Raw genomic sequence first — 14,406 nt, 5'->3', positions numbered from 1 at the left:
AAATAATTATTATTCTACAAATTAAGAAAAAACATTGAATGCGTAGGTGTGTCAAACTTTTGACTGGTACTGTACATTTCACGCTTAATATTGGGTTGTGCTCAGAAAACTGTTCATGCAGGAAGTTTATTTTTATTTTTCCATCGATGTAAAGGAAAATACTTCAAATATTTAATCATTTTTCAAATAATGAATTGCTGTGTGAAATCCCTACGCATAAATCCGAAGGTGCAATACGTAGAAAAGCATTGGTTCATAGCAACGAGATTAATTTAATAGCATGAGTTTTTCAGAAACCATATACAAATATTTGCAATCGTTATCATTGTAAAACAAGACTGGATTAAAGCAAGGCATTAGATTAGCAGCATGGATCAAGCTCCTGGTAGGCTGAGTGAGGGAGGAGATTGTGACACAGTCACGGAACTTCTGTGGCATATTAACGATGATATAAGAATAACAGAATGACATAAAGCCAGACTGTCTTACCAGGCCATGACACACAATCACAGCCAGAGCCAGTATCCACAAAGCATCTCAGAGTAGGAGTGCTGATATAGGATCAGTTTAGCCTTTTAGACCATAATGAATAAGAGCGGGGATCTGATCCAAGATCAGTACTCCTAGTCTGAGACTCTTTACTGTACAGATGTAGGATCTTCATTTTGAGCCAGTTTGCTACAGCAGGAAAATAATCCTGCAGCAACAGGAAATGTGAATTATTATGTGGAGTTGATACATTCTTTTGCAATGGAAAATCAAGTCTGAAATTTCAAAGTGAGAATTACAAACTCCCGAAACCTTTTTAAACCTCAAATACACTACAGTACACAATTTACATTTCCTGCATTGCAGGAAAGTGCTCCTGCAACAGGGTGATCAAATTAAGATCCTACATCTGTATGAATACAGGCTCAGAACTGATGACAATAACTTCAAATCTCAACATAATCTCCTTTGTATGGTGACACAGCTAGCACACAATAAAGTTCAGAGATGGGACTCATACAGCATGATCAACATATGAGGTCTGACTGTCTCTTTCTTTCTGGTTACACTAACCTGGTGGTGAGACAAGCGGTGTCCCAATTGGCACACTATTCCCTATATAGTGCAGTACTTTTGACCAGAGCCCTATAGGCCCTAGTCAAATGTAGTGCAAACAATAGTGAATAGGGTGCAATTTGGGATGAACAAAAATCGACCGTAGACATAGACAAGCAAAGGCCAGAAAAATAATACAACAAACAAAAATACAATTTCATCTAGTATCCTGCACCAGAGATATGTGCATCTGCAATTCACGACTATATGCAATGGGACAAAATACCACGTTCCCCTTCCATTCATAGTTTAATTTACATTTTTGAATTGAGTCTGATCTACTGCAAAAATAAATGTTTCTGTACGTTGAAAATAACAGGACTGGGATGGCATCCCAAACAACTGCACCATTTGGTTCCGATCATTCAAGCAGCTTGTGTCCATGGGCTAAACTTATTAAGCAAATCCCTCTCCCACTTCCTCTATCTCGATCTCTTCCTCCTCCTCTTCCTCTTGTCCGAAGGGGGGTCCGAGGGAGCCAGAGGGGTCGGAGTGACTCAAGTGGCCAATGTCTAGCACCCGCAGGTTGGTCAGGTGTTTGAAGGAGTTCTCCTTCACAGAGTGGGCTGACAGACGGTTGAACCTGAGAGGGGGACAGAGCAAAGGTCTGTGGGGGTCAGGGCCCATATTCACAAACTGTCTCATAGTAGGAGGGCATATAGGATCCGTTTTGTCTTTTTGTCTTTTTTTTCTTCATCATTAGATCATGAATACGATTATATGGCCTGGAGGATCTGATCCTAGACTTTAATCCTATACAACTAGCAACTAATCATAACAAAAGGAATCAGGTGCTGAATTTCTCAATATTATGTGATGATGACTGAGCAGATGCTGGAGTTTGATGTGTAAACCAGCACAGCAAGAGCTGCTAACCGATAGGACGTTGTGTTTAGAATCTGAACGAGCATATTATGAGAACCAATCCAATATGGACATTGTCCATAAGGACCGGCACAACATGTGGTGTAAACAAATCAGGTGTTGAGATTCAGTAAGTAAATAAGCACAGTATGTGGTCTTAGCCAATCAGATTGTCTGTCTGCTGTTCTGTCTATGAGTCAACTCTGATACTCCCTGTACTGTATCAAGGGTATATGACACCATGTTATCCCAATCAAGCCAATGTCTTGAGTGTCAGTGAAGTGGATCCATCTTAGTTTATAATACACTCATGATCTGTCCCAGACACTCACACCTACACACACACGCGCACACACATATTTACAGTTGAAGTCGGAAGTTTGCATACACCTTAGCCAAAACTGTTTACAGTTTTTCACAATTCCTGACATTTAATCCAAGTAAAAAATCCCTGTCTTTAGGTCAGTTAGGATCCCCACTTTATTTTAAGTATGTGAAATGTCAGAATAATAGTAGAGAGAAATATATTTATTTCAGCTTTTATTTCTTTCATCACATTCCCAGTGGGTCAGAAGTTTACATACACTCAATTAGTATTTGGTAGCATTGACTTTAAATTGTTTAACTTGGGTCAAACGTTTTAGGTAGCCTTCCACAAGCCTCCCACAATAAGTTGGGAGAATTTTGGCCCATTCCTCCTGACAGAGCTGGTGTAACTGAGTCAGGTTTGTAGGCCTCCTTGCTCGCACACACTTTTTCAGTTCTACCCACACATTTTCTATGGGATTGAGGGCAGGGCTTTGTGATGTCCACTCCAAAACCTTGACTTTGTTGTCCTTAAGCCATTTTGCCACAACTTTGGAAGTATGCTTGGGGTCATTGTCCATTTGGAAGACCCATTTGCGACCAAGCTTTAACTTGGTCGCAAAACTGATGTCTTGAGATGTTGCTTCAATATATCCACATAATTTTCCCTCATCATGATGCCATCTATTTTGTGAGGTGCACCAGTCCCTCCTGCAGCAAAGCACCCCCACAACATGATGCTGCTATCCCCGTGCTTCACGGTTGGGATAGTATTCTTAAGCTTGCAAGCCTCCCCCTTTTTCCTCCTAACATAATGATGGTCATTATGGCCAAACAGTTCTATTTTTGTTTCATCAGACCAGAGGACATTTCTCCAAAAAGTACAATCTTTGTCCCCATGTGCAGTTGCAAACCATAGTCTGGCTTCTTTATGGAGGTTTTGGAACAGTGGCTTCTTCCTTGCTGAGCGGCCTTTCAGCTTATGTTGATATAGGACTCGTTTTACTGTGGCTATAGATACTTTTGTACCTGTGTCCTCTAGCATCTTCACAAGGTCCTTTTGCTGTTGTTCTGGGATTGATTTGCACTTTTCGCACCAAAGTACGTTCATATCTAGGAGACAGAACGCGTCTCCTTCCTGAGCTGTATGACGGCTGCGTGGTCCCATGGTGTTCATACATGCGTACTATTGTTTGTACAGATGAACGTGGTACCTTCAGGCGTTTGGAAATTGCTCCCAAGGATGAATTTTTTTGGCTAATTTCTTTCAATTTTCCCATGATGTCAAACAAAGAGGCACTGCGTTTGAAGGTAGGCCTTGAAATACATTCACAGTTACACCTCCAATTGACTAAAATGACTGTCAATTAGCCTATCAGAAGCTTCTAAAGCCATGACATCATTATCAGGAATTTTCCAAGCTGTTTAAAGGCACAGTCAACTTAGTGTATGTAAACTTCTGACCCACTGGAATTGTGATACAATGAATTATAAATTAAATAATCTGTCTGTAAACAATTGCCGGAAAAATTACTTGTGTAATGCTCAAAGTAGATGTCCTAACCGACTTGCCAAAACTATAGTTTTTTAACAAGACATTTGTGGAGTGATTAAAAAATGAGTTTTAATGACTCCAACCCCCCCCCCCCCCCACTGAACCCATGCAGCATTCCATCCGCTGTAAATTGGCTCAGGCCAGCAGCTCCCACAGCTGTGGAGGGATTTAGAGGAAAAACAAGCGCTTCTAACTGCTGTGATACTTCAGCAGCTGCTGAGGCTGACCCCACAGCATGAAGAGACCAACAGGCTGGAGGACAGAGTGGGCTGGATGAGGTCAGGGCCTGTAAAGTCCTTGAGCTGATAAAACAGCCTAGAGCAGTCAGTCAGACTCCTGCTGAAAAAAACAGCTGTCTCTAAACCAACCAGACAAACCCTCAGGCCAGCGTCCCACCAATCTTAGATTATTTACTTTCCAAACTGACCACTGGCCAAAATGTCCTGAAATGATTAGTGGTCTAAGAGGTAAAGTAATAAGATGGAAACTGATACTAACCTGGCTAGCTACATACACCAGTATCTATTCAGACCAGTGGTAGCAAGCAGATGAGGAGACAAGGATGTTAATGGTTTAGGACTTTTGGGACCCAACCCCGCCCACAGACAAGGAAGAAGTCCGAAGAGGACAGAAGGAAGGAAACTAAGAGAATTTCATACCCCAACCAGATAATTAGGAGAGTTTAGGAAAGTAGATAAATGACAAAACAACCATCTGATGGGTACTTTACATTGCGTATATGTGTAGGAGATTTTAATGAGTACAGTCAACACAGAGGTAAAGCAGAGAAGGACAACTTGTTCCGTCAGCAGCTCCCTCCTTCTCTGTGTCCGTTACATAAGTCTCCTCAGCACAGCGCAACATAGATCAGGTCCAAACAGAAAATAACCACACGTAAGGATGATGAGGGAACCATCAACCAAATATCCATCAGAGCCCTGGGTCTGCGTCCCAAATGGCATGCTAATTCCATGTACAGTACACTACATTTGAGTAGGGCTCGTTTCAAAAGTAGTGCACTATATTGGGAATAGGGTGCCATTGGATGAAGCTTGGGACTCAATAGACTAGGGGCTATGTGGCTCTGTCTTACAGCTGGCATTAATCAACAGGACTTAGTCACACACTCCCAGTAGAGGATGAATGGTGATGATTTGAGCTGAGTAGAAGGCCAGAAATGTCTCATTCAGAAACAATGCAACAGAACGGATGGAACAGTGGAGTGGAAAGGAGAACACTGGGCCTCAGAGTTAATGGAAGGGGTCAGGAGTTGAATGACGGTTTAATTATTGTTATCTAAAAAACATAGTAAAGTGTGTGTGTGTGTGTGTGTGTGTGTGTATATATATATATATATATATATATATGGTGATTTGAGAGAGTTTGATTGACACTCGCATTTGATAATGGGACTTGAACTTACTGAACATGAGCTGTGGGTTTGAACTGAGAAATAGGTTCAGGTGCGAGTGTGTTTCTAGTTGTGTCGGTGTGTGTGTGCATGCATTAGTGTTTAGTCTCTCACCGTAGGAAGATGCCCTTGATGTTGGGGGTGCCCTCGAAGGCGGTGGCAGGGACAGTGCTAATACGATTGGACTGAAGGTACAGGTACTCCAGAGACTCAGGCAGGTCAGAGGGGACATGGGACAGCTGGTTACTGGACAGGTCCAACGTCTGGACAAACACATCAATCAAATCAATCACCTTGTATTTATTGGTCCCTTCTACACCATCAGAGTGCTAACCAACTACCAACAGTTCCAACAACTGAAGGTCAGAGCCAGCAGCCAGCTTTATCACACAGAAAACCTGTAGGTTCAGTAAACTGAGAGGAAAGAAGTGGTTGAGGGGATCAGACAGATTGTAATGGTGAGGTGTGTATTGGGGGGGTCAACATACATCCTCTTCCTCTCTACTTCTCCCCTCTCCCCTCCACCTCACACACACCAATCACCCGGTCTCACCGTCAGAGCTCTGAGCTCCATCCAGGCTCCCTGGTAGATGGAGTTGAGTTTGAGCTGGTTGTGGTTGAGGTGGATCTCCCTGAGCTTGGACATGCCCTGCAGCGCCCCCTCTGGTATGGAGGTCAGCTGGTTGTCCTTCACCCGGAGTACCTGCAGGGAGCGGGGAAGCCCCAGGGGCAGGGAGTGAAGGGCATTCCCTGACAGGTCCAAGGTCTCCAGCAGACGCAGCTTCCTGAAAGCTGGACGATCAACGCGGTTTCATTAGAATATGTCACAATAGAGATATTTAACCACTGCGGTTACAGTTGAAGTCGGAAGTTTACATACACTTAGGTTGGATTCATTAAAACTTGTTTTTCAACCACTCAACAAATTAGTTGTTAACAAATTATAGTTTTGGCAAGTCGGTTAGGACATCTACTTTGTGCATGAAACAAGTAATTTTTCCAACAATTGTTTACAGACAGATTATTTCACTTATAATTAACTGTATCCACAATTACCACAATACCACAATACCACAATACCACAATTCCCGTGGATCAGAAGTTTACATACACTAAGTTGACTGTGCCTTTAAATAGCTTGGAAAATTCCAGAAAATTATGTCATGGATTTAGAAGCTTCTGATAGCCTAATTGACATCATTTGAGTCAATTGGAGGTGTAACTATTTTTCAAGGCCTACCTTCAAACTCAGTGCCTCTTTGCTTGACATCATGGGCAATTTCCAAATGCCTGAAGGTACCACGTTAATCTGTACAAACAATACTACGCAAGTATAAACACCATGGGACCACGCAGCTGTCATACCGCTCAGGAAGAAGACGCGTTCTGTCTCCTAGAGATGAACATACTTTGGTGCGAAAAGCGCAAATCAATCCCAGAACAACAGCAAAGGACCTTGTGAAGATGCTAGAGGAAACAGGTACAAAAGTATTTATATCCACAGTAAAACGAGTCCTATATCGACATAAACCGAAAGGCCGCTCAGCAAGAAAGAAGCCACTGCTCCAAAATGGCCATAAAAAAGCCATACTATGGTTTGCAACTGCACATGGGGACAAAGATTGTACTTTTTGGAGAAATGTCCTCTGGTCTGATGAAACAAAAATAAAACTGTTAGGTCATAATGACCATTGTTATGTTTGGAGGAAAAAGGGGGAGGCTTGCAAGCCGAAGAACACCATCCCAACCGTGAAGCACGGGGGTGGCAGCATCATGTTGTGGAGGTGCTTTGCTGCAGGAGGGACTGGTGCACTTCACAAAATAGATGGCATCATGATGAGGGAAAATTATGAGGACATATTGAAGCAACATCTCAAGACATCAGTCAGGAAGTTAAAGCTTGGTCGCAAATGGTCTTCCAAATGAACAATGACCCCAAGCATACTTCCAAAGTTGTGGCAAAATGGCTTGAGGACAACAAAGTCAAGTTATTGGAGTGGCCATCACAAAGCCCTGACCTCAATCCCATAGAAAATTTGTGGGCAGAACTGAAAAAGCGTGTGCGAGCAAGGAGGCCTATAAACCTGACTCAGTTACAACTGCTCTGTCAGGAGGAATGGGCCATAATTCACCGTACTTATTGTGGGAAGCTTGTGGAAGGCTACCCGAAACGTTTGACCCAAGTTAAACAATTTAAAGTCATGCTACCAAATACTAATTGAGTGTATGTAAACTTCTGACCCACTGAGAATGTGATGAAAGAAATAAAAGCTGAAATAAATCATTCCCTCTACCATTATTCTGACATTTCATTTCCTTAAAATAAAGTGGTGATCCTAACTGACCTAAGACAGGACATTTGTACTAGGATTAAATGTCAGGAATTGTGCAAAACTGAGTTTAAATGTATTTGGCTAAGGTGTATGTAAACTTCCGACTTCAACTGTTTATATCATCTGAGCTGAAATATCAGATGATATTTATCATCATTTTAATCCATTTCTGTTTCATAATGCATTCCAGTATACATTCTGATATTCATGTAGACAGACATACAGAACATGACAAACATGACAAACAGTACATTGTGCAAGAGTCATCTAACATTAGACATATAGTATTCACATAGACAATTTCTGTACAGCATGTAACAAAACACAAAGAAATATACATATACAGTGCATTCGGAAAGTATTCAGACCCCTTGACATTTTCCACATTTTGTTACGTTACAGCCTTATTGAATAATAGATTCATCAATCTACACACAATACCCCATAATTACAAAGTAAAACTGTTTTTTAGAAATGTAAGCAAATGTATTACAAATAAAAAACTGAAATTCCTTTTTACGTAAGTATTCAGATCCTTTGCTATGAGACTTGAAATTGAGCTCAGGTGCATCCTGTTTCCATATATCAACCTTTAGATGTTTCTACAACTTGGAGTCCACCTGTGGTAAATTCAATTGATTGGATATGATTTAGAAAGGCACACACCTGTCTATATAAGGCCCCACAGTTGACAGTGCATGCCAGAGCAAAAACCAAAAAACCAAGCCATGAGGTCAAAAAATTGTCTGTAGAGCTCCGAGATAGGATTGTGTCGAGGCACAGATCTGGGAAGGGTACCAAAACATGTCTGCAGCACTGAAGGTTCCCAAGAACACAGTGGTCTCCATCATTCTTAAATGGAAGAAGTTTGCAACCACCAAGACTCTTCCTAGAGCTGGCTGCCCGGCCTTGGTCATCGAGGTGTTCAAGTACCCAATAGTCACTCTGACAGAGCTCCAGAGTTCCTCTGTGGAGATGGGAGAACCTTCCAGGAGGACAACCATCTCTGCAGCACTCCACCAATCAGGCCTTGATGGTACAGTGGCCAGGTGGAAGCCACTCCTCAGTAAAAGGCACATAACAGCACACTTGGAGTTTGCCAAAAGGCACACTAAAGGCCTCAGACCATGAGAAACAAGATTCTCTGGTCTGATGAAACCAAGATTGAACTCTTTGGCCTGAATGCCAAGCGTCACATCTGGAGGAAACCAGACATGGTGGTGGCAGTATCATGCTGTGGGGATGTTTTTCAGCGGCAGGGACTGGGGGACTAGTTTGGATCGAACGGAGCAAAGTACAGAGAGATCCTTGATGAAAACCTGCTTCAGACCTCAGACTAGGGCAAAGGTTTACCATCCAACAGGACAACGACCCTACACCCAAAGTTAAGTCAACACAATCTCTGAATGTCCTTGAGTGGCCCTGCCAGAGCCCGGACTTGAACCCGATCAAACAACTCTGGAGAGACCTGAAAATAATCAAGGGTTCTGAATACTTTCCGAATGCACTGTATATAGGTGAAAGCCTTATGTTCCACGTAGGATTAACAGGTGTACCTTCTCGGTGCAGCTTGGGGCTAATGAGGCGGTTGTAGCTGAGGTTGAGCTCGGTCAGGGTGTAAAGCATCACCAGGTCATTGCGTCCAATCTCGTTGATGCCGTTGTGAAGCAGCATAAGGGTCTTGGCTCGGCGGGGTAGACCCCTGGGGACACGCTCCAGCTGGTTGTTGTACATGTGGAGGGTGTGTAGCTTCTTCAAGCCCTGGGGAGAAGAGAAAACTATTTTTGTGAACAATTTAACATTATTGTAAGCACATATCATTGCACATTTCACATTTCTCATAAATCATTTAACATATACACAAATGATGATAATCATAACATCACAACAATTGTGCCCGACACTCTGTGGTGGTTCAACCTGACCAAACTAACCATCAGATCAAGCTATATAGCCATCTATCATATTTTTCATGGTCCTTTGAGCTAGATACACCTGTGGCGGTGTATCTATCCACAGTATAAGATTTAACCAGTTGAATAAAAAAGGCAACATTTAGATTTCCGTCTAAATAGACATACCCAAACATAATTATTTTTCATGAGATGGCCATTAACAATAAATGGCCATGTTGCATAGTTTTAGAAAGGTCTGGTACTCACCTTTCTTTGTTCAAATAGTTGTACTCACTTATGAAGACACAAGCTCAAATACATAGTAGAAATATATATTTTTCTATTCAACAAAAGTGGGGCAATAGGGCCATATGGGGGACTTAAGTAACCCAAGTATTCAGCAATGCTGTAGGCATACATGGAATGCAGCTTGGTGTATGGAGCGGGAGCGTAGCTGATTGTTGTGCAGCAGTAGGTACTCCAGGTTACGGCAGGCTATGAGGGCATCGCCAGGGATACTGCGGATGTTGTTCTTCTCTAGGTGTAGCAGTATCAGACCTCGAGGCAGACCCTGAGGAACCACACTCAGGTTGTTGTTGGACAGGTCCAGATACTCCAGCTTGGTCAACTGGCTGAGAGGGGAGAAGAGAGGGTGATGTTATCTTTGATAGAGAAGAGGTTAGGTTATCACTTTATCTTGAAAGTTCATCTTTCCATGAATAGACGAATCTCACGTACCAGCTAAACCTAATATCTCACCATTGGCCTCTCTCTCTCCCTCTCTCTCTCTCTCTCTCTCTCTCTCTCCATCTCTCTCTCTCTCCCCATCTCTCTCTCTCCCCAATCAATTCAATTCAATTCAATTCAAGGGCTTTATTGGCATGGGAAACATGTGTTAACATTGCCAAAGCAAGTGAGGTAGATAACATACAAAGTGAATATATAAAGTGAAATAAACTATAAAAATGAACAGTAAACATTACACATACAGAGGTTTCAAAACAATAAAGACATTACAAATGTCATATTATATATATATATACAGTGTTTTAACAATGTACAAATGGTTAAAGGACACAAGATAAAATAAATATGCATAAATATGGGTTGTATTTACAATGGTGTTTGTTCTTCACTGGTTGCCCTTTATCTCGTGGCAACAGGTCACAAATCTTGCTGCTGTGATGGCACACTGTGGAATTTCACCCAGTAGATATGGGAGTTTATCAAAATTGGATTTGTTTTCGAATTCTTTGTGGATCTGTGTAATCTGAGGGAAATATGTCTCTCTAATATGGTCATACATTGGGCAGGAGGTTAGGAAGTGCAGCTCAGTTTCCACCTCATTTTGTGGGCAGTGAGCACATAGCCTGTCTTCTCTTGAGAGCCATGTCTGCCTACGGCGGCCTTTCTCAATAGAAAGGCTATGCTCACTGAGTCTGTACATAGTCAAAGCTTTCCTTAATTTTGGGTCAGTCACAGTGGTCAGGTATTCTGCCGGCTGTGTACTCTCTGTGTAGGGCCAAATAGTATTCTAGTTAGCTCTGTTTTTTTGTTAATTCTTTCCAATGTGTCAAGTAATTATCTTTTTTGTTTTCTCATGATTTGGTTGGGTCTAATTGTGCTGCTGTCCTGGGGCTCTGTAGGGTGTGTTTGTGTTTGTGAACAGAGCCCCAGGACCCGCTTGCTTAGGGGACTCTTCTCCAGGTTCATCTCTCTGTAGGTGATGGCTTTGTTATGGAAGGTTTGGGAATCGCTTCCTTTTAGGTGGTTGTATAATTTAATGGTTCTTTTCTGGATTTTGATCATTAGTGGGTATCGCCTAATTCTGCTCTGCTTGCATTATTGGTGTTCTACGTTGTACACGGAGTGTTTAATAGTTGATTCTAAGATCTGTATTTGATCATGTATATGTTTTTGCTCTTTATTCTTTTTTATAGAGCCAAAAAGATTGGAGAATTGGTTTACCCATACATCTCCATTTTGGATAGATAAATCTTTGTGTTGTTGTTTAGTGTTTTCCAACTTTCTTTAGAGTCTCTCTCTCTCTCTCTCTCTCTCTCCTCTCTCTCTCTCTCTCTCTCTCTCTCTCTCTCTCTCTCTCTCTCTCTCTCTCTCTCTCTCTCTCTCTCTCTCGCTCTCTCTCTCTCTCCTCTCTCTCTCTCTCTCTCTCTCTCTCTCTCTCCTCTCTCTCTCTCTCTCTCTTCTCTCGTCTCTCTCTCCTCTCTCTCCCCCTCTCTCTCTCTCTCTCTCTCTCTCTCCTCTCTCTCTCTCTCTCTCTCTCTCTTCTCTCTCTCTCTCTCCTCTCTCTCTCTCTCTCCCTCGAATCTCTCCTCTCTCTCTCTCTCTCTCTCTCTCTCTCTCTCCTCCTCTCTCTCTCCCTCTCTCTCTCTCCTCTCCCTCTCCCTCTCTCCCTCTCTAATCTCTCTCTCTCTCTATCTCCCTCTCTCTCTCTCTCCTCCTCTCTCCTCTCTCTCTCCTCCGCTCTCTCTCTCTCTCTCTCCTTTCTCTCTCTCTCTCTCTCTCTCTCTCTCTCTCTCTCTCTCTCTCTCTCTCCATTGTCCCTGCCTGTTTCATTACAGTATCATTGTCCCTCCCTGTTTCATTACAGTATCATTGTCCCTCCCTGTTTCATTACAGTATGATTGTCCCTCCCTGTTTCATTACAGTATCATTGTCCCTCCCTGTTTCATTACAGTATCATTGTCCCTGCCTGTTTCATTACAGTATCATTGTCCCTCCCTGTTTCATTACAGTATCATTGTCCCTGCCTGTTTCATTACAGAATGATTCCCCTGCCTGTTTCATTACAGTATCATTGTCCCTGCCTGTTTCATTACAGTATGATTCCCCTGCCTGTTTCATTTTGCAGTGTCATTGTGCCAGCTTTACATTGACGTGTGTTGTAAAGTCTATAGGTCTTTGCTTTTCATCAATACCCTCAGTAATAATGTAATAGGTGTCCTCGGATATATTGAATCGTAGAAGAAGACTTTGCTCAGGTGGACTTAATGGCTCTCTGTTGTGTTTTTGTGTTTGTCTGTAAGTCTGAGTATCATACACATTGACAGTAAATGGTACTACAGTACCTGAAGGTCTCGTTGTCCATGCCTTCGTTGCTAAGCAGGTTGTTCTGTAGGTAGAGCTCTCTGAGCTGGGTCAGGCTATCAAACACCCCTGATGGGATCTTCTCCAGCATGTTGTTCTGTTATACCAAGAAGACACACACAATCATCATCACTTATGATTATCACAGACACTTTTCAATGTTTTTGTTTCCTCTTCTCCTTTAATCCCCCTCCTCAATTCCCACTAACATGGAAGGTGTGGAGAAGACGGGAGGAGAGAACATGAGTAATCGGGGAAATTGAGAAAGAGCCTCAAATGCTTGGCTGTATGTATGTGGAGTGTGCTGTTCTGACGCGTCTTAATTGTGTAAGGTCAGGTACTCTGTACATACAATACCTTTAGATGTAGGCGGTAGAGAGCAGAGGGCAGGTTCCTAGGGACGTAGCGGAGGAAGTTACTGGACATGATGAGAACCTCTAGGCTGTCAGAACCGTTAAACATGTTCTCTGGTAGCCCTGCATCTGTCAGTTTGTTGTTATGGAGATACACTGACCTGGGGTGGAGTTAGGACACAGGGGAGAAAGCATGTTATTAGTGGTTAAATTTGTTATGCTATGAAAGAAGCAAGGTAATTAAAGGCAATATAACAATATAACACCTATAGCAACATCAAATCAAATTGTATTTGTCACATGCGCCGAATACAACAGGTATAGGCCGTACAGTTAAATGCTTACTTACAAGCCCTTACACAACAATGCAGTTTTAAGAAAAATACGTAAAAAATAAGAAATAAAGTAACAAATAATTAACGGGGAGCAGTAAAATAACAATGGCGAGACAATATACAGGGGGTACCGGTACAGAGTCAATGTGCGGGGGCAACAGTTAGTCCAGGTAAATGAGGTAATATATACATATGGGCAGAGTTATTAAAGTGACTTATGCATAGATAATAACTGAGAGTAGCAGCAACATAAAAGGGGGTGGGGGACAATGCAAGTAGTCTGGGTAGCCATTTGTTTAGATGTTCAGTAGTCTTATGGCTTGGGGGTAGAAGCTGTTTAGAAGCCTCTTGGACCTAGACTTAACGCTTCCGTACCGCTTGTCGTGCAGTAGCAGAGAGAACAGTCTATGACTAGGGTGGCTGGAGTCTTTGACAACCAGTGGTTGCATCACTGCCTGGTATGACAACTGCTCGGCGTCCATCCTCAAGGCACTACAGAGAGTAGTGCGTACAGCCCAGTACATCAAGCTTCCTGCCATCCGGGACCTCTATCCCAGACGGTGTCAGAGGAAGACCTTAAAAATTGTCCCCAAAAAATGTGTCAATGCAACCAGGATGCTCTCGATGGTGCAGCTGTAGAACCTTTTGAGGATCTGAGGACCATTGCCAAATCGTTTTAGTCTCCTGAGGGGGAATAGGTTTTGTCGTGCCCTCTTCACGACTGTCTTGGTGTGCTTGGACAATGTTAGTTTGTTGGTGATGTGGACACCAAGGAACTTGAAGCTCTCAACCTGCTCCACTACAGCTCCGTCGATAAGAATGGTGGCATGCTCGGTCCTCCTTTTCCTGTAGTCCACAATCATCTCCTTAGTCTTGATCATGTTGAGGGAGAGGTTGTTTTTCTGGCCCCACACGGCCAGGTCTCTGACCTCCCTATATGCTGTCTCGTCGTTGTTGATGATCAGGCCTACCACTGTTGTGTCATCAGCAAACTTAATGATGGTGTTGGAGTCATGCCTGGCCGTGCAGTCATGAATGAACAAGGAGTACAGGAGGGGACTGAGCACGCACCCCTGAGGGGTCCCTGGGTTAAGGATGCGCGTGTCGGATGTGTTGTTACATACCCTTACCATCTGGGGGCG

At 42.8% G+C, this 14,406-nt stretch overlaps 1 protein-coding gene across 1 annotated transcript in view; it reads right to left on the bottom strand.

Annotated features, from left to right (window-relative positions):
- Positions 1-252: 252 nt before the first annotated feature.
- Positions 253-14,406, bottom strand: part of podn (podocan) — a 39,777-nt gene continuing 25,623 nt past the window's right edge. Inside the window, exons 7-13 of the mRNA XM_020499460.2 lie at positions 12,934-13,090; positions 12,558-12,673; positions 9,887-10,100; positions 9,130-9,334; positions 5,794-6,032; positions 5,355-5,503; positions 253-1,687 (exon numbers count right to left, since the gene is read on the bottom strand). Coding sequence (XP_020355049.1) covers positions 1,501-1,687; positions 5,355-5,503; positions 5,794-6,032; positions 9,130-9,334; positions 9,887-10,100; positions 12,558-12,673; positions 12,934-13,090 — 1,267 coding nt within the window. The 3' untranslated portion in view covers positions 253-1,500. The remainder of the gene's footprint in view (positions 1,688-5,354; positions 5,504-5,793; positions 6,033-9,129; positions 9,335-9,886; positions 10,101-12,557; positions 12,674-12,933; positions 13,091-14,406) is intronic.

This window comes from Oncorhynchus kisutch, linkage group LG13 (genome assembly GCF_002021735.2).
Source record: "Oncorhynchus kisutch isolate 150728-3 linkage group LG13, Okis_V2, whole genome shotgun sequence".
In the NCBI taxonomy this organism is placed as follows: Eukaryota; Metazoa; Chordata; class Actinopteri; order Salmoniformes; family Salmonidae; genus Oncorhynchus; species Oncorhynchus kisutch.
Note: the sequence above shows the minus strand (reverse complement) of the source record. Positions and strands in the feature narration are given on the sequence as shown.